At 42.9% G+C, this 22,363-nt stretch overlaps 1 protein-coding gene across 1 annotated transcript in view; it reads right to left on the bottom strand.

Moving 5' to 3' along the window:
* The window catches only part of SEL1L (SEL1L adaptor subunit of ERAD E3 ubiquitin ligase), a 579,007-nt gene that overhangs the window by 356,098 nt on the left and 200,546 nt on the right, over positions 1-22,363 (bottom strand). Inside the window, exon 5 of the mRNA XM_044074620.1 lies at positions 4,947-5,052. Within this exon, the coding sequence (XP_043930555.1) occupies positions 4,947-5,052 (106 nt within the window). The remainder of the gene's footprint in view (positions 1-4,946; positions 5,053-22,363) is intronic.

Below are 22,363 nucleotides of genomic sequence, written 5' to 3' on the forward strand. Positions count from 1 at the left end.
AGACTAGAATTTCCTTCCATGTCATGCTGTAGCCTTGTTGAATGACAGTTAGAATTTTCTTTATTTGACATTTGTTTACTGGGAAAGTCCAACTGGGTGGGTCCCTATTTTCAGTGCATGCCTGGGGAGAAAAGCCCCACAGACAATTACCATATACATACATATCCAGAACAGCAATGAACATTTCCACATACAAGACGGAATGTATAATAACAGATAACAAATACTTTTTACATATATTTGATGAAACATGCTTGCACATTAAGTAAAGACATTAGACATTACTAAGGAAACTCTATACACAAGACAACTGGTCATTACAATTACAGGATTCAGATCGGTAGGATTCTGCTTTGCGGGGGGGGGGGGGGGTGTCGATGACGTGGATTTCCATGGTGATTAGTTTATGGTCAGATCTGACCAGGGAGGGATTGACTACTGGTGTAGAGTCGCCCATGTTAGTAATAACCAGGTCAAGGATGTTGCTTCCTCTAGTGGGGGTCAGAATGAGCTGGTCCAGGGCATTGGAATTGATGAATTCCAGGAAGCATTGGGTCAGTGTATTGGTGCTTGAGTAGTTTTCCCAGTTGATGGAGGGGTACTTGAAGTCTCCTAGTATGAGAATGTTGGGTTGGACCTTGATAGATTCCAGGGTGCTTAGGAACATGGAGTGAGAGTCTAGGGACAGGGTGGGGACCTATAGCAGGCTATGACCTGGATTGCAGTCTTGCCCAATGTTAGTTATTCCTGAAGTATCTCAGATGCATTATGCTAGACTACTAGTCTGGAGCATATCCTTTATGAATATAGAGACACCACCGCCTCTGGAGCTTCGGTCCATGTTTTGGGGCTGAAATGTGTGGAATGAGTTGTAGCCTGGTAGCACAGGGGTGCTTTCTGACACTTTAAACCAGGTCTCCATTACAGCACAAATGTCGATGTTCTTCATTTTTGAGGAGTGCTCCGAGCGAGTGCATCTTGAGATTTAGACTTCTAATGTTGAGCAGCATGACCCTCAGATTGCATTTATTTATAGCTGTTACAGTGGTAATTTGGTCTTTGGAACATCGTCCAAAAAAGGCACTATTGGGATGGTAAGGGCATTATCCAGTACCTGGAAACCCAGGGGTGGCAGATGCTGGCCATCTCTGGCAAAGCATCAAGATCTGTCAATCATTTCATCCCAAGCAGACAGATACTGGATCCCCTTAGAATGGCACCAGAAACTTAGCCAATTGTTGAAGTCAATCATTTTTTGTTTGTACTGCAGTATCATTCTGGGTGACGGTAGGATACTGCCCAGGGCTAGTGTCATACCTGCCTAAGCCACATAATCCGAGAGATCCACCATGTCTCTTTTCATGTAGTCCAGGTCATTCACACCCACATGGACAATGACAGAGTCATGCTTGTACTTGTTGTGGAGTGCCTTGATTACGTGTGCTATCTGTCGGATTCTGGCACCTGATAGACAGCTGACTGTTACCTTTTCCTGATTCAACCTAGTGAGTGGACATCTGGGCACATCACTATTGAGTCACCTATGATTAGTGCACTGGGCAAGGTGTTTAACCTTAGGGGCTTAGGTTGAGGGGCACACTGTGGAGGTGAGCTATGTGTCCTGTGGTTTGTGCTGAGTTGTGGTGGTTGAGTGTGTTTCTGCCTTGGAGGTCTCTGCTGTTTGGGTAAATTTCTATTGAGAGCCTCCATGAAGGTGGGTGTGTGGTTTGTGTTTTTATGTGAGAGCTGTGATAGTGGGTGTTCTGGAGGGCTATGTGTTCCATGTGGTCTGGTGCAGGTGTTGACCTTCTCCTCTTGACCAGCTAGTCCAGTCTTGGCTGGAGAGTGCATAGCTTCCAGTTTGGTGATATAAGTGCATCTCTCACAAGTCTGAGTGTTGGGAGGTAAGAGAACAGGGTTGTCTGGTTCCCAAACTTGAAATCTCTATTAAGTTTGGTATGAAATCTTTTCCTAGGTATCTTCCTGCTTTTCTGAGTGGATTAAGGGTCTCTACAAGAAAAGGAAGTCGGCTTAGCTGGATAGTTACTTTGACACCTGGGTAATGAGGGCAGAACGATTTGCTTGAAATCTTGTATTTTCACTTTCTCCTGCAAAGGTTTGAACTTATTTACAGCAAGGCCAAATGGAAAATCTATGTAAAGAGTGGAGTCTAATAGTTTAGTTTTGATATGCTTGGGGAGAAACTGGGGATGAAGGTATGCAAATCTCCCAGTGACAGATCCGGTAGTAGCCACCCTTGAGGGGTCTTCCACAGCATCATAACTACATTTAATGGTATACACGGCCACCACAGAAATAGCCTGTTGCTTAGTTCTTGAAACCTCAAGGTTAGTCAAAGGCTTACTAAATTCACCAAGGGCAACAGATATTTTGTCATTTGGGTTTGATAAGTCAATGCCCTGAAGGCCAGTCTGCCAGAAGTGTAAACAATTCTTTCCATATCTGTCCATGGCCCGACAGTCTCTGTCTGACATTATAACGTTAGCAGCAGGTAAAAGTTTGGAGAGACTGTCAGTACAGAAAGAAAACAGAAGGATCCACCAAAGGACTTTTATAAAGCAATTTTAGAACCCCGGTACTTTGTAAACTCTATAAGGCCTCTCAGGTGCCAGTGGCAGGGAATCGGGAGAGGTACAACTAGATGCAAATGCATTCAGAAAGGGCTTTAAAACTGGAAGGACAACAGCTAGAGTAGGAGCTCCTACCTCCAAACTGTAATACCATCAGAAACTTGTTTAAATTCCTATTCAAAATGCTGTATCATTTTTGTGATGGTTTCCCCAAAGGCTTTTACTCCACATGACAGTCAGGGAATAGGACATCTTTGTCAGGTGAAGCCTTTTGACCAGTTTAATGAATACGAGATGAATACACCTACACAGCGTTCATCTGATTCTTCTTCCTCCTCAAAGGAGAACTTGTGCTATTTTTTTTTTGGGGGGGGGGGGGGGTTAAGAACAGGGGGAAGCAGAGAGAAAGGAAAGAGACTTCAGAAACAAAAACGACCTTGTATAGGCCCTGTGAAAATTACATCCATTATTTTCCCCCAGAGGCATATCACATGGAGAAACATTCTTAAGTCTTGTGTTCCTTTTTCTTAGTTGTGTGATCTGCTTTTACAAAGCGTGTTGGATCAGACTCCTAGCAAACCTCAATCAAATATTCAAGCTCCTCTTCCCTAACCAGGATTCGAAGTAGGCTCTCTGGTCTTCAGAAATAATAAGCCTTGGTTTCCTCTTCTCGACCAAATTGATATGATCAGTTGTACAGGATGTGTTTGAATCAGATTCCATATCAGTCTCTTGGGGAATCAGTGTTGCGGCAGCCAGAGAAGTGAATCTGGCATATCATGGATTCCTGCAACACCTCAATGGGTACGTCTGAGTCTGACTGAGAAGATAACAGTTCAGGCCTAAGCATTTTTAATTTCTCTTTTTAGTGAGAGCAGAACTTTGGATGCCAAGGGTTCGGCCATTTATGATTGGGCAAGGTGCTTCAAAAGTGCTGGGTCTCTAAATAAGCAGTTAACAAGGAAAGACACCGAATGCACGGTTTTTAGAACAACCAGCTGACAAATCTGAAAATTGTTATAGTTGTGTTCAGCCCCATGACAAAACAAAAACTGGGAGTGGAGGTTCTTATAAGGAACCTGCCTACTACAGTCACATGTCCCTCTCTCAGCTGACATCTAACAGTTTTAAACACCAAAGATCAAGAAAAAAAGGAAGGATCCCCAATAGGGCACTTATCTGAACAAATAAAGGCAGAAGTAACACAAGTGACCATGTAAACAACAAACAGATGGGTAAGAGACCTACATTCGGACTGACAGCAAGATAGTTTGAGGATCTTATGCCTGCTTATATATCCTTACAGCTGAAGGCTTATATCATACTTCAGATATATGACCATGTAGAAGTTTGTTTGGCTTTGGTACCCACGCTGGATGCCAGGTTAACTCAGCAAAATAACCCAATAGTAATGAAATACTGCACCAATGATCTAAGGAAGGATATTACTAATTTATCACAGACATATGTTTCCTCAGTAACATTCTACTTTCATCCAAAATATTTATGTCAAAATAAAGAAATACAGTTATGAATTTAAATTCTAAAAAAAATTTTAAAAACACACATACTATGGTCTATATGCAACAAGGCACACAAAAGTTGTGAACAATTTTTCACATGCGCAGGTGTTTCAAGGCATTGGCTCTTGCTTGACAGCATTTCTTGACCGTGTTTATAAATTAAAATGTATTTATTTATTTTACATTTGTTGACCGAGACAAAATACATGTAATATTGAAGAGAGGATTTCAGATAATATTGGTAATTTCACTGTTAGCACATTCTTTCAGTTAATTTCTATTTACAGAGCAAGTCAAAGTGTTTTTAAGAAAGTATCAGGTTAATACTCAAGAAAATAATCATTATATAAATTGCTTACTTAGCTTACATTCTAACTTCTTCAGAAATAAGTAACAAGGAGTGAGAGGTAGAACGGAAGAAGAAGAAAAGAGATAAAGCATAGCAGTTACAGTAAAGGTTAGTCAGGGTTACAACAATGACAAGGCCACTGTGTTCTAAGAAAGCATAGCAGTTACAGTAAAGGTTAGTCAGGGGTATACGGACAGAGCCAGTGTGATTTGAGATAGATTTAGAGCTTTTGTTTGAAGATAGTTAGGGAGGAAAGTGATGTTACATCACTAGGAAGAAGGTTCCATGAAAAATGAAGCAAAGTCACTTATACCTTTTCATTTATTCTACAAACACATCTTCTTCTAGTCTCACTGTCTGCAACTCATCTGGATTTTTTGTATACCATCTACAGTAACTGTTCCAGAAGGTTCTTACAACACACTTGCTAAAGGGAAGAACAATCAGTAAAACACATTTAATTTAACAAGATACTTGACTTACTCTCTCTTCTGTGCTTTCTTGCTGGTTGCATTGACCATTTTCATCCCCGTAATGTAGAGATCCTCTGCCTCTTGCAGTTGCCTCCTCATGTTTGCCTGCTCTTCAGCTAAAGTGATGGGAAACAACACTAATTAAATTGCTGTATTACCATTCAGGAGAAAGTTACTCTGCAGCATAAACCTCAATAGATTTCTTAACTGGGTGCGCTGTCCACCACATGGTTCCGTTCTCTCACTTTCCTTCTGTACAAATTCGCAGATGACAGCATATCAATGGCTGATCAACAACTTTAAATGATGAAGCCAGGAAATAATTCTCCAAAAAGCAAATGAGTCATGCAAGTAACTACATCACAGATTGAATAACATGTACAGCAAAACCACTCTTGCCTTAAGGCACATGACCAAAAACGCACACCTGAAAGTCTGCAGATGAGAGCATTGTCCACCTGCAGCACTTCAGGTGAGAACAGTTCCCACCAATAGCAGTCAGCTCAACTGCCACTCCCCAGACCCATATTCAGCAGGAGCTGTGCTGAAAATGACAGATTTGTGAGGATAATTAGTGTCCTAATGTAGTTGTATGTGGCTAATTACATCATCATCATCACTGGTCGTACACCTTTCTGTAAGACCACTGTCTCTGCTGTATTTTGAAGGCTGGCTGTATTACAGGGTAACATAATTCAACATTTGGAACATTCACCAAAAGAGAAATAAAAGTTACATACTTACCCTACCGATAGATCTGGACTGCTAGCTCCATCCTCATAGCTTGTAGGACTTAGGCTGCCGATGAGTACTTTCCCACATTACCCAATGCCCTCCCCTATACCCACAGTCCCCTGGGAAAGGAATCTTCTCTGGATCTCATAGCCTCCCCACCTAATACAGGTTTAACTATAAAAAGAATTAAGAAAATACAAAACAAGGCAAGGAAGTAACTGGTAACGCCCACCACATTCGCAATGCGGTAAGGAGCAAGGGAATGATAGGGAAGGAATGACCAGTCCAGATCAATTGTTATGGTCAGTATGTGGCTTTCACATCTGGAAAGTACTGTTGTAAATAAACTTACCATAATAGTACATGTTCAAACAAGCAGTGCTGCAATAGCATTAGCTACGTGGTTTATATCCTGCATAGGACATAACAGCGAGTCCACTTACAAAGCTTCAGGGCACCTTCCACACTCCCAAATAAGTCAGCTCAAGCTGAGCTGACTGAAGACAGCTTTGGGCACCAATCCCTTCAGAGCTTTTATGCCAACAGTGACAGGGAACCTGAACCCTGAAAGGGCAATGCTACGAGCAACTTAAGTACCCACACCCTGGCATAAAAAACACACCAAAAAACAAGGGGGGTGGAGGGAGAGTGGCTACTGCAGCAGTGATTATTCGAACATCTACTGTTATGGTATGTTTACTTACACAACTGTACTATGATCTGATCAATGCTGCAGTAGCTTTAGCTATATGGGTACATTACCCTAGCTTAATACATTTGGAAGAGGGAAGGGGCAGGCTGCAGGAGCCCTTGGAGAAAGGTCCCAGGAAAGCCCAATCTAGACCTAGAAAAAGAATCAAGCTTGCAATGCCTGGTACACTTATGATCAGAAGACTAGGTTGCCATTTTTAGAATACTTCTAGAATCCAACCCTTTCCAAAAACCCATACATGAAGTCAAGGCTCTGGCAGAGTGGGCCATGACCATGCCTACAACAATTTTTTTGTGGATAGTATAACAAAAGTTGTATCTTGAGACAAACATTTGGAAATTGTCTGTTTTGACACACATTGTCTCTACTTCTTACCTTCACAAGAAATGAACCGCATATCCAAAGATCTGAAAGTTCTATAAAGTTAGCACCAGTTGTCTGTGGACATTCCAGGTATAGGGTACCCTTTCTCCCTTATTTTGAGGTTCAGGAAAGAAAATGGGGAGCTGGACAGTTTGGCTTAAAGTAAACTCGGACACTCCTTTAGGCATAAAAGGAGAATTAGCTCTCAAATAAGCCCTGTCTCTATGGAAAATGAGATAGGGTTGACTCACCATAATATCCTGCAACTCGTATGTTAAGAACCTCAAGTCAGCCAGATTAACTAGCTCAGATGAAGCAAGTGTTAGCTTCTCTAACACAAAATTAAGATTCCAAGGAGGAGCCACCAATTTTCTTGGCAGCTTTTTATGCAAAATCCTTTTCAACAGCATTTTTACATGAGGATGCATTGAAAAAGGATGATCCATGGCCAGACATGCTGAAATGGCCAATAAATAAATGTTGATGGAAGAATACGTAAGGCCATAAGATAGTGACTCACAAATATTGTAAAACCAAAGAAATACTTGCCTAAATGGAACTAAGACCCCATCATTCAGGCAGTCGGTTGAAGTTGACTGGGATCAGGGTGCATCAAACAGTCCAATCTTGTGTGAGATCCATTCTGTGAGGAAGTTTGTGGTAATAGCCCCTGGCCATTTCCAATAGGAGGAAGAACCACTGTTGCCTGGGCCAGAAGGGAGTCACCACAACGATCTTGAGGGATTCCTACTGAATCTTCAAGATGTACCCTGGATATCACCGGAAAGAGTGGAAGACCATACAGGAATCGCCTGTGTAAGGAAAGAGGGAGGCACCAGTCTTCCAGGTCTTTTTGCATGGCGTACTGGAGCAGAATCTTTCCAGTTGATTGTTCAAAGAGGAGGCAAATAGGTATACTTGATGAGCTGCCCACAGATGAATCAAATCTTTGAAGAACCCCCCCGATCTAGTTTCCATTCCTGAGGGTTTACGCTTGTCCTGCTCTGCTTGTCTGTCACACAATTTTGCTCTGATGAAATGTAGGATGCCTGTACAGGGAGACTGTGGTGTGAGGCTACATCCCAAGCTAACTAGTCTTCAAAGGGGGTATGACCTGGTTCCTCTTTGCTTGCTGATGTTCCACATAACAGGACCAAAGATGACTCAAATAGCCGAGTGCCATATCAGGGCACGCATTTCTTTTATATTTAAGTGCATGCATCTCAGCTTGGTATCCCAGGTGCCATATCAGGGCAAGCATTTCTTTAATATTTATGTGCATATATCTGAGTTTTGTGTCCCACACACTTTTATCTGTCTTGAAATTGCTGCTCCCCAGGCAAGTCCAAGGCATTTGTGGTGAATGACTCCTTGCAGTAAGGATGAAGAAGCAGAGATCTGGGTTTAGGGAAATTTGGTGCCTCTACCAAGTGATTTCGCTTCTGACAAATCCCAGCACTGGGATTTGAAAAGACAAAGAATGCTGGTGCTGGAAGCAAAGAGACTTTAGGTACTAGTGTACATTTCTCATGTGGAGTCTTGCCAGAGGTATCATTAGAATCATAGATGCCATGGGACCCAAAATCCTATTCCCTCGCAGTGACTGAAATCTGAATGGAAAACCTTACAAACAGCTTTAGACATTTTATTTATTTATTTCTATTTTGTTTTACATTTATTGACCGGGCTAGTCCAACTGGATATATGTCCATTTTCAGCAGAGGCCCGGAAAGAAAAGCTCCTCGAAAACACAGTAAAAAAAAATTATATAAAAACAATATTTCACAGGTACAAGTACAATACAAGATTAAGCTGTTTTATACATGATAGATTTTCCAGATATGGGTAGATTAATATATAAGGAAATATGTTCACTCCAAAACACATTTGATTGCAGAATCATATGACATGTAACGTTTGTTAACATGGTAGGTAGTCCTAATGATATTTTAGGGATATTGATAGAGAATTAATCAAATTTAGGCCCGTTATATTTATGGTTTTCAGTAGTCAATTAGTTTGTGTCTTTTGGCTTTTCCCGGTTAGGGGTCGCCACAGCGGAACTCCAGTCCGCTAATGATTGGTAGTTGATTTTTACGTTCCGGCTTGCCAGGCCTGACGCACAACCTGACGCACAACCTTCAACGAAGGTACGCCCATTCACGCATGTCTCCATGCAGAAGATGCTCTAGCTGAGAATCGAACCGGACAGTGTCTTTCTGTGAGGCGACAACGCTACCGCAGCACCACCACCGTCAAGACAGATGTCTTAGTAAATAAAATAACATGAGTAGTTAGTCTGGGTTCACACAGGGGCATAACCAATGGGATTTAAGGTAGGTTTTTAGCCTGATTTTAAATTGTGTTAGTGAAGAAAGGATGGTCAGGTCACTGGGAAGAGAGTTCCAGGTTTTACCCACAGTATTAGAGAACAAAGAGTCACCAGCCATATTGTAGGTTTTGCATATTTGTACTAATATTTTATTAGATGAGCGTAGGGTCTTAAGGTTGTTGTAGGGTGTGATAAGGTCGGTAAGAATTGGAGTGTTAGTAGGCTGACACAGGATTTTGTAGGCAACTGTTAATTGTTTAAATAGAAGTAAATTTAGCAACTCTATCCATCCTAGTTGTTCATAATTAGTACAGTGATGGGTTCTGAATATACAGCCTGTTGCAAATCTAGCAATATTGTAGGAGGCAGCCAGTTTGTTCAAGTTGTTTTTTGAGAGGTTAGTATATACAGGGGAGGCATAGAGGAGGGTGGAGATTAAGTGGGTCTGGGCAATAGTAGACCTTGCTAGTGGGGTAAGAAAGGATTTGATTCTATAGAGGGAGCCTAGTTTTTTGTTGACTGTTTTTATGTTACTGTTAATGTGACTATCAAAGTTAAGGTTATTGTCAATTAGTACCCCTAGGAGTTTTGTGGTAGAGTCAGGAGATATGATAGTTCCATTGTTTGATGCAACAGTAAAATGTAGTGGTGTGGCCCTTTGGGTGGGAGTAAAAAGTAGGAGTTTGTTTTTTGGGTTCAAGATGAGGCAGTGGTGTAGTAACCATTCCTCTACTATGTTAAACACATCTAATTTTTCCTGTTGAAGAGATGCTATATGAACTGAGGTATCTAGCGGACACCTCAGGAACATAATCCTGTGTGAAGGATTGAAAAAAGACTTCAGAATGTTGTCTTGGAATCCCAGTGTGTGTAAGAGATTTCTCACCAAGTGAAAGATTTCTGACACTTTGAAAAAGACTCTGCAAAGTTAAGCAGCAAGTCATCTAAATATGGAAAATGTGGATACCCTGTAACCTGCAATGAGTTATAACTGAAGCTACATACTTTGGGAACACTCTTGGTGCAGTCAGTAATCCAGAGGGTAAGGCAAAGAAATGATAAAGTGCAACAGACACACAAAACCGCCTGAAGTCTGGATAAAAATGTATGTGATACACATCTTTTAAATTTAATGTTACCAGGAAATTTAAATGAGGAATAAAAGGTTAACAGGTTGTAAGTGAAATAATTTTGAACTTGGGCACTATCACAAACAAAAAAGTCACAATGCACAAACTGAAGCAGATAAACACAAAAGCCAGAAGAAGTAGCTGAATTGAACCCACTCAAAGTATTGCAGGCTGCAAATTGCCACACAATTGTAGAATGCAGAATCCACTTTATTAACTTCAGACAAAAAATCCAAGGATGAGCGCTTTCATCCAGAAAGATCTAGACTTCAGATGATAGTTCGTTAATTTGGACCAAACCTAGGCAAATTCGTTTTTTGTGGGATTGTGCAATAAACTGGTTCATCATAGCTGTGTAGTGATCGTTTTTGTCAACTGTTCCAGCACAGCGTGGATCTTGTTTGTTGTCCTCATCTGTGAGTTTGCTGAGAGGAATATTCCCAGTTGGTCGGATCCCCTTGTTTTTGTTCAAGGCTGTAGAAGAAGCTACAGCTCTCGTCAAGTAAGCCTTAGTAGATTTGGATAAGGGCAAACTTTCTTCTTTTTATTTTTTTTTTTTTAGACATGGGAGATACAGTCTGAAAGCCAACAGAAGAGACTAACTTTCAACACTCCCTTATCCATCTTGGCTGAAGAAAGAGACAAATAACTGATCAGCCTTTCTGAATGCCTTACTTCTATGCAAATAAAAACATAACTGATTGTGCACATCCACCAAGTGTAGCATTTATTTGCCCTTAACTGCAGAAATTTGGAAAGAATACTGGAAGGTTGATGGACTCACTTGACTGATGATTCAGAAGCCACTTTACAAAGAAAAGACGGGTTCGTTCTTAAGGATACCCCATCTTTATGGATGATCAAACAGAGCGGATCTGAAGATAATGGGTGGAGCTCCGAACTTCTCCTAGCACAAGTGATGGCCACAAAAAATACAGTTTTCCATGACCAGAACTTCGTCGACTTTGGCAGCGGGTTCAAAAGTGGGGCCAGTGAAAGCCTGCAACAGAATAGTAATGTCCCAAGGAGGAGTTGGCTCCCTAAGTAGAGGGCAAAGAAGAAATGTACCTCTGAGAAAGACTTTGGAAAGTTTAAGGAATGCAATGGAGATGTTATCTTCACCAATATGAAAGGAAGATATAGCGGCAAGCTGCACTTTCTTAGTGGAATAGTTGGCTTCATCATAAAAGTAAAACACTAGGAACTCCAGTATGGCCGGGAGAGGAATTCAAAAGGGGTCTAAGTTTTTGTTGAAGGCCCAAACAGAAAACCTCTTCCACATATTCTTGTAAAACTTCCTGGTGGAGGGTTTCTAAGAAGAGGTCAAAATGTGAATAACTGAGGGAGAAAGCCTGGAGCCCCTGGCCATCACATGAATTGGAGAAAACATGCGGTTTGTTTGAGGACTGGATGTTTGGGTGAGGTAATCCTGATGGGTGAGACAGGTAATCTGCAGCAAAGTTCAACATCCAGGAAAGGTGTACCAGCTACAGGAAGGGAAACCACGCCTCTCATGGCCAATACGGGCCTTTCTCGCCAATGCTTTCTGCATGAATTTGGGTATTAGAGGGGGTAGGGGGTAAGGTGCAAAGGAGTCTAGAATACCAACTGGGGATCAGAGCATCCCTTGGTGCTCTGATCCCCCAAGAGTGGGAATCAACGTATCTACTGTGTTTAGTGTTGTAGGGAGGATGCAAAAAGATTGCAGCACAGTCAATCCCAACACCTGAATATGCACTCTGCTATTTCTGGACTGAAGAACCACTCTTGGGGAAGGAGGACAGACCTGTTCCAAGTGCCCACTAGAATTCCGGACTTCTCCATAATATGCGCTACTACCAGAAAGTGGTGAGAAGACATCACACACTGCCATACTTTCATGGCCTCTCTATACAAATGGAAAACTCTGGTTTCCCAAACCACCACTATGTCTTGTTTGGATTGATATCACACCCAAAGGGAGAGAGCCTGCAATGCTAGGAGGACTACTCTCATCTCTAAAATGTTGATGTGAAGACTGGCCTCTGTTGGAGACCTCATGCCTTGGACCATCTTTCCCATGAAATGCCTTCCCCCAAGGAAAAGTGTCCATGGTCACTTTGGGCTTGTGGTGGGTGGAACAGAACAAAAGGTCCTCCCTGAGACACAATCGGTGAGTCCAGCCAGCACTGGATGCAAGATATGCTGATCTCCTTGAGTGACAATTGAAAGGATATGGGACGTTGGCTGACAGAGTTCTACAGTGGACCTTATTGGTCGAGTGGTCTAATACATTTGGCCAGAGGAATCAGTATAATTGCTACTGTCACAGAACCTAAGAGACGTATGATAAGTCTTGCTGGTGGCTTCTGGCTAGAGAGTACCACTGAAGGTAGCCTGTAAATTTTTTAAATCCTGGCTTGAGGAAGCTCAGCAATTTGAAGTTTTGTATCCAAGAGAACTCCAGTAAATTAAAGAAATGTCCAAGAGGCACCCGATTAGTACTGGAGGAATATAGAGCAGTGAATCATCCCTACTGCAAGTACAATTTGCAAAACAGGTCAGAAATGAATTTCAGATGTTAAAACTTGCTCAAACTATTTTTTATTTACAAAATATAAAATGAGGCATAAACAATGCTCTAACCAATATTTGAATAAACCTATGTCCCATATTGCTAAAAAATATTTGAATTGCTATGGAAAATGTTTGAAATAAAGTCCCAGTTGCATAAAACCAATAAAATAAGAGGAAACAACCATATTGCTGCGAAGCACGTATTTTTTGTATTAAAGATATCCGAGTTATCAGAAGTGTATAAAGTGTTTGTATGTTTGTGCAGTATTACAGTACAGTTATTTTGCAAAATACGGCCATTTCAGAGCAAATTTTGCAAAGTAAAGGATTTCAAAGGGTTTACTGTGCATTTGAATGTTGTTACAAGCTCACAGAACAGTTTGTTCGTACATAATTACAAGGGCCATATTTTCAGTGTGTCTGTGCATACTTTGTGGGCATGGCAGATGGATTTTGAAAATCCAGTGCACTTGTGTTTGACAATAATACTGCAGAGAAAGTACAGTTGTGTACACTTACCATAAATGTAGATGTTCGAGTGTATTCACTGATGCAGTCATTACATTTGGGTAATCTGCTGGCAGGTTGCCCTCAGTTGGCCTGATTAACAAAGTCTTGGGTTCTGTGTCGGTTGCTGTCCCTTCTTCCATGACGTCAGGTCGTCAGGGGTATAAAACATGCAGCCGACGCCATTTTCAGTTTTTCTTGCCCCAGATGTCAGGTGCCCCTCAAATGGGGAGCAATATATATATATATATATATATATATATATATATATATATATATATATATATATTCAGAACACAAAAAATATACCTCAGAATAAAAGCAAATGCAACAAAAAGGCTTTTGAGCATAGTAACAGAAAGAAAAGGTATATAAAGAGAAAAGTTGGGGGGTGGGTAACCAGGACTGCAACAGTGAATACACTCGAACATCTACATTTATGGTAAGTGTACACAACTGTACTATGTTCTTCGTGTTTCACTGTTGCAATCATTACATTTGGGTAGAATTCCAAAGCTATGGTTGGTAGGATGGAATTATACAGCATTAGGAGCAGCTATAACGCCCTGCAGGACAGCAGTGGCAAAGCCTGCTCTGGATTTAAAGAGAGGTAAATAGTAATGCTTGGTGAACGTATGAAGTGAGCTCCAGGTAGCAGCTTCTAGAATGTCTCTGGTAGGAACCCCTCTGAGAAAGGCTGCAGAAGTAGATGCAGCCCTGGTGGAATGGGATCTGATCCCCTTGGGGACAGGTTTACCATGATGCATGCAGCAGAAACAAATACAATGGCTTATCCATTTTGAAATTGTCTGCTTTGAGATAGCCTTTCCCTCTGCCCCTGCAGCAAATGCCACCAGTAGTTGCTCAGATTTTCTTAGAGATTTTGTCCTGTTTAAATAGAATCTTAGTTGTCTGTGTACATCCAATGAATGCAGAATCCGCTCCCCCTTGTTCTGTGAATTTGGGAAAAAAGTTGGTAGATGAATGGTCTGCTTAAGAGCCACACTAGATACCACTTTAAGCATAAAAGGAAGGATTGGTCCTGAGTGCTACCCTGTCCGGGTAGAAAATAATAAAAGGCTCCACTGCCATGAGAGCCTGTAGTTCTGAGATCCTTCTAGCTGAAGTAACTGCCAAGAGAGAAATGTTATGTCTGCAGTAGCAGCTGACTCAAAAGGAGGCAGGGAGAGTTTTGTCAACACAAAACTGAGGTCCCATGCAGGAGTTGTTGTTCTCCTGGGAGGTCTTAAATTTTTGGCCCCACTGAGATACTGCTTAATCAGCGGATGAGAAAAGAGGGGAGGCTCTGTGTTGTAATGAGCTGAAATGGCAGAAATGACATCCATCACAGGTTTGCTGAGAGATCTAACTGGTGAAATTAGTTGATTAGCCATGCTGCAAGATTCAGAGTTTGGAGCCGAGTGTGTAGAATTTGGAAGTTCTGCTGAGACAGTAGACAAGGTACCAGAGGCAGGTACCACGGAGGAAGGTGTGACATATTGCATAGGAGCGGATACCAGTGTTGGCGAGACCAGTCTGGAGCAATCAGAATCATTTTTAGTTTTTCCTGACTGACTTTTAGTAATACCTTGGAGAGCAAAGGCAGAGGGGGAAAAGCATAGACTGATAGGTTTTTTCCAGCTGAAGGATAGAGCATCCACTTTCCAAGCTTTTTTGTGACGGATTCTTGTGCAGAATTTGTCCAACTGACAGTTTTGGAGTGAGGCAAAAAGATCTATATATGGGCTCCCCCATTTGCATGCCAACATGCTGAAGATTTGTGGATCCAGTTTCCATTCATGTGGGTCCATAAGATTTCTGCTTTAGTTCATCTGCCAGAGTATTTTGCTTTCCTGGCAGGAAATGAGCTTGTAGATGTATTTGGTAAGTCAAGGCGGTGTTCCACAAGGCCATGGCTAGTCTGCAAAGGGGGTAGGAATGGGTACCCCCCTGCTTGTTTATGTACCACATGACCGTGGTGTTGTCCGTCTTGATCAGTAGTCGTCATGGATGAAGAAAGTCCTTGAAAGCTGTCAGGGCATTCTGTACAGCTAGCATCTCTTTCTGGTTGACATGCAGGTGTATTTCAGATGGGCTTCATTCGCCTGGAACGCATCTCCCTGCCAGATGCACCCCCCCAAGCACAGTCTGATGCGTCTGTAGTCAGGGTTTGGGTGGCAGGAGGTGGAATGAATGACAGTCCCTTGTTTTGGTGACAGGCCTCTGCCCACCACAGGAACTCTTGCTGTAGGCAAGGAATGATAGGAATCATTGTTTCCAGACTGTGACAATGTTGACTCCATAAGCTTTTTAGGTACCATTGAAGTTTCCTCATATGCAGTCTTGCATATGGAATTAGAAGAATGCAGGAAGCCATGAACCCAAAGGCCTGCAGAATTTGTTTTGCAGATAACTGGGTTTTTGTGCCCACTTGTTTGAAGTAAGTCATCAATTGGATTTGCTTGTCTGGCGTGAGGTAAGCCATCTAGGCAGTTGTATTCAAGCTTGCACCCAGGAATGTAATTTTGTGAGAGGGTACCAGTTGAGATTTCTTTTCGTTTATGGTATACCCTAGGCAAGTTAGAAGCCTTTTTACAAACACCAGATGCTAGAGAAGAGTGTCCTTGTTTTCTGCCTGAAACGTTCAGATAAGGATAAATTTGAATGTTTCTTTGTCTGCAAAATGCAATTACTGGTGCCAAGCACTTTGTGAAGACCCTGGGCACAGTAGATAAGCCAAAGGGCAGTGCAGAGAACTGGTAATGCAAATAGCCTGCTTTGAAGCAGAGGTATCTTCTGCAAGATTCCCTGATTGGGATATGCAGGTAAGCCTCTTTTAAGTCTAGAGTTACCAACCAGGCATCCTTGCCTAGCATAGGCAGTAACCGTTGTAGTGTCAGCATCTTGAATTTTGGAATGTCCAGGAAAGTATTTAGAATGGATATGTCCAGAACTGGACACCATGATTTGTCTTTTCTGGGTACCAGGAAAAGTCTTGAATAAAAACCTTGTCCATTTTCCTTTTCTGGTACTGGTTGAATAGCTCCCATATTCATGAGGGACATAACTTGTTTCTGGGCCTCTGCTCACTGATTTGGAGGCAGATCTGGCCATCTGTTTGGGATAGGATACTATATTTAAAACCCACATGTCCTGGGTAATTAGATGCCAATTTTGTGCATGAAGTGCTAGATCCCCCCCCTAAAGGGGCTGCCAAAAGATAAGTGCTTGGAAAAGGCAGAGGAAAGTCAGAGACTGTTTACCGTAGGGAGGTGCCTTGCTGCTTCCAGATTTGGAGGTGGAGGCACCCCATTGTTTTGTTCTGTAAGTTCCTTGTGACTGAAATCTGGAGCCTTTGGAGTGTCTGGGTTTGACCTGAGCAGCTCTGTTGGGTACTGGAAAGGACCAATTCTTAGTAGGCCAGTGCCTACTGAACCTGGGTGGCTGCACTTGTAGGAAATCTTTTACAGTTTGCATAGATTTAGCTTGGTTTTCCATTTTTTTCAAAACAACTTCTGCCTTATTACCAAATAGACTATCCTGTTGCAAAGGAGCATCCAACAATTTTCCTTTGAAATCATCAAGCAGATTTTGCTCCTTGAGCCAAGCATGCCTTCTAATCACAGATCCAGTTACAGCGGCCCTGCAAGAGGCCTCCAAGGAATAAAAACCACATTGCAAAGTATGCTTTCCAACTTGTTCAGCTGAATGCAATAAATCCTGTAACTCTTTAATTTCCACACAGTCAGAAATCAACATAATTTTCTGTTTAAGTAAGCCCATGACATGCTGCTGATATTTAAGCATATGAAATTGACAGTTTAAAGCCCTAATTGCCAGGGTTGCAGAAGTGTAAACCTTCTTACCCCATCTATCCAGCACCCTGGAGTCTCTATCAGAAGGGGTAGGATTTTTAGCAGTAGAAGCCTTAACACCCTTGGGACCCTGAGAAATTGTTTCAGGGTCAGCAGTCTGGCTTTTAAAAGTAAATTTGTGGGAGTCAGGAACCCTGTAATATCTGTCTGGCTTACTAGGAGCTGGAGGAAGGGAATCAGGAGCCATGCTGGATTCTGAGAAAACATCATCAACAATATCTAGAACAGGAGGTACAGCCAAAGGCCTATGCTGAGGAAGAAAAAGGAAATCCATAAACCTCTTTTTGGATTCTGAGAAATCCTGACTCTCCCAATGAAAGTGTTCCCTTAAGGTACGCAAAGTTTCTCCAAAAGAAGAATCCTCAGGAGAAGAAGCAGAAGGGATGGATTCTTCTGCATCAGAGTCCTCATAAGGTGGAATAGATAACTCCTGATCAGAAGAGGAATCAGAGGAAATGGAAACCTGATCTGAAGATTCATAATCAGTGCCTTGCCTAGGCCTCTTAGCAGGAGGGGGTTGGGAACCCCTGATCAAGTTAATTAAATCCTCAGCCATTTTGATCATTTGTTTTTCAGGCATAGGGGCCTGTGAACGTGGCCCATGCTTCAGTTTTTTAGACATAGAAGTTGGTTTTGGCCTTGTTTTTGAAGATGGCATTGGTTTACTATACAAATCTTTAGGCCTGAAAACACCCTCAGAAGCCAGTGCCTGCTCAGCGGCTCTGGACCCATCTAAGGTAGAGACATCCGAGGGTTCAATATTTAAAGTGTCTTGTGGCAAATCGGACTCTGAATGGGTCTCAATAGAGGCCTGCGAATCAAAAGTAGCGGGTATCAGGGGCTGCGAAAGCGCCTCACTGAGTACCGGCGAACTGGCGACTGGCTTAGGAGAAGCTTTGCCATCGGTTTTGGACCTCGGCGGTCTGTCTCTGTCTTTTTCGTTGTGTTTTTTGTGAATTCCGGTAGTCTGATTGCTAACCGACGACATTTCTAGATAGCTAAATCTTGAGTCAAAATATTTAGATGCAAAAATATACTGACGCTTAATAGTGCGTTGGTTAAATTTAGCACAAAACCGACAGCAAGGCAAGTTGTGGTCAGGGCCTAGCCAAGGAATACAGTGCAAATGAAAATCCTTATGAGGTATTTGCTTCCCACAAGTAATACAATTATTAACTTTTACTGACATCGGTAAAGAGCAAGAAAAAGTTTCCCCAATGGGGTACTTAGCTTTAGGTTGAAGACTTCGGTTCTGAAACTCAAAAACGAAAATTTTAGGAGTCGGCCGACCAGCACTTGTGAACTGCTTCTGCTTCGGGCACTGTGCTGCAATAAAGATTGTTGAAAATGGCATCAGCTGCATGTTTTATACCCCTGATGCCATGGAAGAAGGGATAGCAACAGACGCAGGACCCAAGACTTTGTTAATCAGGCTGACTGAGGGCAACATGCCAGCAGATTACGCAAATGTAATGACTGCAACAGTGAAACATGAAGAACATCTGGAGAGTGCTTGAGCAAGAGTACAACACTGGCTGCATTTTTGATAAAGATGACCGTACAATGGCATTTATTCTGCTTAATTTAGCTGGGTCAGAAGCCACTGAAACGGAACGTTCATTTGTGTATGCACCTGCTATCTATGCAGGAGAGGAGTCGAGAGAGGACCCTGAGAGCTTAAAATGCAAATTTAGAGAAATGTGTAACGCCCCAGACAAATGTTGATAGGTGTTTACTAGGCTAACGATCACAGGGGCCTTTTTAAGCCTAGCCATGCATCTCAAATCTCTGACAAGTTCTAATATCCTTGATAAGTGTAAGCAGGGGTTTGGGAGATGAACCATTTACAAGTTACCTGTGTCCATTAGAGACACGGGGCACGGGTGCCAAAACAGGGATGAATTTCTGGTTTCCCATCCAATTATCCAAGTTGAGCCTGAATTGGTTTAGGGAGGAACTCAGCTTCACATGGATGGGGAGCCTGTTCCATACACACTGTAGCCTCTTGGAGACATACTCATCTCTCCAGCAGGACCTGTTTATATCACAGGCAAGGTTTAAGTCTTTAGAATGAGTAATTCTGGTGCTGTTTGATCTGATGTTGTTAATCTTCTTTCCATTCATCACTGATGGGTTCAGTTTCGAGCCCTCGGAACAGAGTCGGCCTATTACCAAGCTCGCGCCAGCCAAAAAAAACGCCAAGTCTCTACCTAGAATGTCCTTCTCCCTGTTACCTCAGATCTCATTTGCCACATAGCCGTAAAGCCGCGTTTCAGCCCTGTTAGCCTTTTTTCTCTTTTCAGGTGGTTCCCTTTCTCCTCACATTCAGTGTGTTGCAAGATTGGTTATTTTCTGATGATTTATTGTGTTTTTGTACTGAGTGACTCCATTATTGTTGGATTATACAGTTAGTGGTGGTGTCCTTTCTACTAAAATGGCGGATAAAAAGGGTACCTCTGGTTTTAAGCATTGTACTTCTTGTAAGGGCAAGTTACCCAACAGTGACTTGCATGATGAATGTATACTTTTTGGGAGTTGCCCACCTTTTAGTGTAGACTCCATGTGATATTTGTCAAAGTTTCAGCCAACACACTCTTCATGAGTGCAAAAGTAAACTCATTCTGAAGGGGTTATTCAAGTCTCCCTTCTCAGAGGCCATTTCTGCGATGGAGGTCGCAACCCTTCCTAAGGACAAGAGAGATCATATTCTGTTCCTTCTTCACCATCAGATGATCAGAGCAAACCTGGGAAATCTAAAGTCCCCAAATTATCACCAGAGCATAAATCTGCCTCTTTGGCTCTGCCTTCCTCTGCTCCAACCATCTCAAAACCTTATTGGCACAGACCCTGCCTCAGGCACCGATCATAGATCTTACTATGCCTATTTCGACTTCAGCACCTGTAGCTTCTTCGGCTCAGGGCACACCTATTTTGACTTTGATTTCCATTGTGGAACTGACAGTTTCAGCTCAGAGTGCCACTTCGGCACCAAGCATTATACCGACCTCACTGGATCTGACTCCTTTGCTTCTGGTCTCAAAACTAGAGACTTTGGTGCTGGCAGACATTGCCATTGGTACAAAGGGTTACCAGTTGATGCTATGGTGGTGGCGGTGGCCACAAAGAAGGACTTGGCTGAGGAAAGTCCCGCTGTTCACCTGCCCAACAGGGAGTCTTGGGTGGTGGACAGACTTGGGAAGCATGTTTTTGCATCAGGGACTTTTGCTATACGGTCCCTGAATTATTTGGCACATTTTACGAGGCTCAAGAGGGACCTGATCTCCAAACTCTCTGGGACACTTGCAGGACAGCTGTCTGACGAGGTCAGAAACAAAGTGGCCTTGCAGCTAGCAACCCTGTGATCAATATCCAACTAGTCCAGGAGGTTGCTCTCACACGCGACAGAAGGGGCAAATAGAGCAGCGGGTTCAGGCCTAGATGCGCATCTGTGACCTCACGGATCCCTTCAAGTCTTCCTTTCTGAATGCTCCCATCGAAGCTTCATCCCTCTTTAGCTCCTAAGTGAAGGACACACTAGCCAGGTGCGAGCAAGATGGAAAAACCCTGTCTGCCGTAGGCCTACGATTTTCCAACTCTCAACGTACCTTCTCCAGGAATCCGAGGAGTGGGAAAATGTGGCATAAGAAATCTCAGGGTCCTTTCCGTGCCACATGTGGTGATGATACTCCCAGAGGCAGAGGGGGTAACAATTCTGGAAGACGCCCCTATAGAGGCAGAGGCAGTACTTGCAACTAAGGCTCCAGTGACTCTTTCTCTGGACAACCTTATCAGCGCTCTGGAGGGACGGCCGACTGCTTAACTCTGGAAGCAGTCGGGGGTTGTTTCTCTCTGCACCAAGCTGCCTGGCACTCTATCACCACCGATCGTTGGGTGCAGAAGATTATCACCAAAGGTTACACCATTCCCCTTTCTTGTCACCAATTCTTCCAAGGAAACTTCCCAATGTGCCACCCAGTCAAAGGGAAGCAGCAGCTTCAGAGGTTATAAAGCTGTCACAAAAAAGAGTCACCCAACCAGTCCCACCAGTCCAGCGCAGATCCGGATTTTACTCGAGATTCTTTTTGGTGCCAAAAAAGACAGGGGGACTGGAGACTCATTTTGGATCACAGCAGCTTAAACAAGTCTGTCACCCAAACCAAATTCCGGATGGTCACGGTTCAGTCCATCCTTCCCTTTTTAAGAGAAGGTGACTGGATGTGCTCTATATATCTCTTGGACGCGTATTATCACACTGAGATGGACAAACACTCCAGGAGTCTGCTTCGCTTCTGGCTAGGAGCCAGCCATTACCAATTCCATGCCCTGCCGTTTGGTCTCTCTACAGCCCCCAGAGTGTTAACGAAATGCATGGCAGTGGTAAAAGCTCACTTGAGACTAAAAGGATTCCGGGTGTTTCCATATCTAGACGACTGGCTCCTTACTGCCCCCACCAAGCATCTTCTGGTAACTGCCCTAAAACATACTCTCTCTCTCTCTCTGGCAAAATTGTTGGGAATAACGATACATTGGGAGAAATCAAATCTTATCCCTACTCAACAAATACAGTTCATTGGAGCAGTGTTCAATACCCGGTCTTGTCTGGTGTCACTCCCTCTTCACAGGCTCCACCGATTGATGCTTCAAATCCTATTGATTCTTTCTCAAACACTAGTCCCTGCAAGACAAGTTCTCCAGGCTCTGGATTCTATGGCTGTGTCAATTCCAATAGTGCCTCTAGCAAAGCTTCATATGCGAATTCTGCAATGGCTTCCTTTGTGTCAATGGTTCCCAACCTGTCATCCCCTGGATTACAAGATTCGAATAACCAACTCTTATAAGCAGGATCTGCTTTGGTGAATGAGGCCAGACGAAGATCTTTGGAGCCAACCCTTCAACCCTCCCAGCCCACAACCATTGTGGCCACGGATGTTTCCCTGATTGGGCGGGGGGGGGGCATTTTGAGGTAAAGACTGCCCAAGGCACATGGTCGACCTCAGAGGCCTAACTGCATATCAATGTCCTAGAACAGAGAGCTGTGCTGCTAGCATTGCAGGCATTCCATGCGTCTCTCCCCTCTGGGACAACTACAATCCAATCAGACAATATGTCTGTAGTCTGGTACATCAACACGTAGGGAGGAACCAAGTCCTACCCTCTTTGTCGAGAAGCCATGAGAATCTAGTGGGCGATAGCTTCCAACCGCTTTCTGATGGCAAT

The sequence above is a fragment of the Protopterus annectens genome, chromosome 6.part0, assembly GCF_019279795.1.
Source record: "Protopterus annectens isolate FY-2018-M chromosome 6.part0, PAN1.0, whole genome shotgun sequence".
Lineage (NCBI taxonomy): Eukaryota > Metazoa > Chordata > Ceratodontiformes > Protopteridae > Protopterus > Protopterus annectens.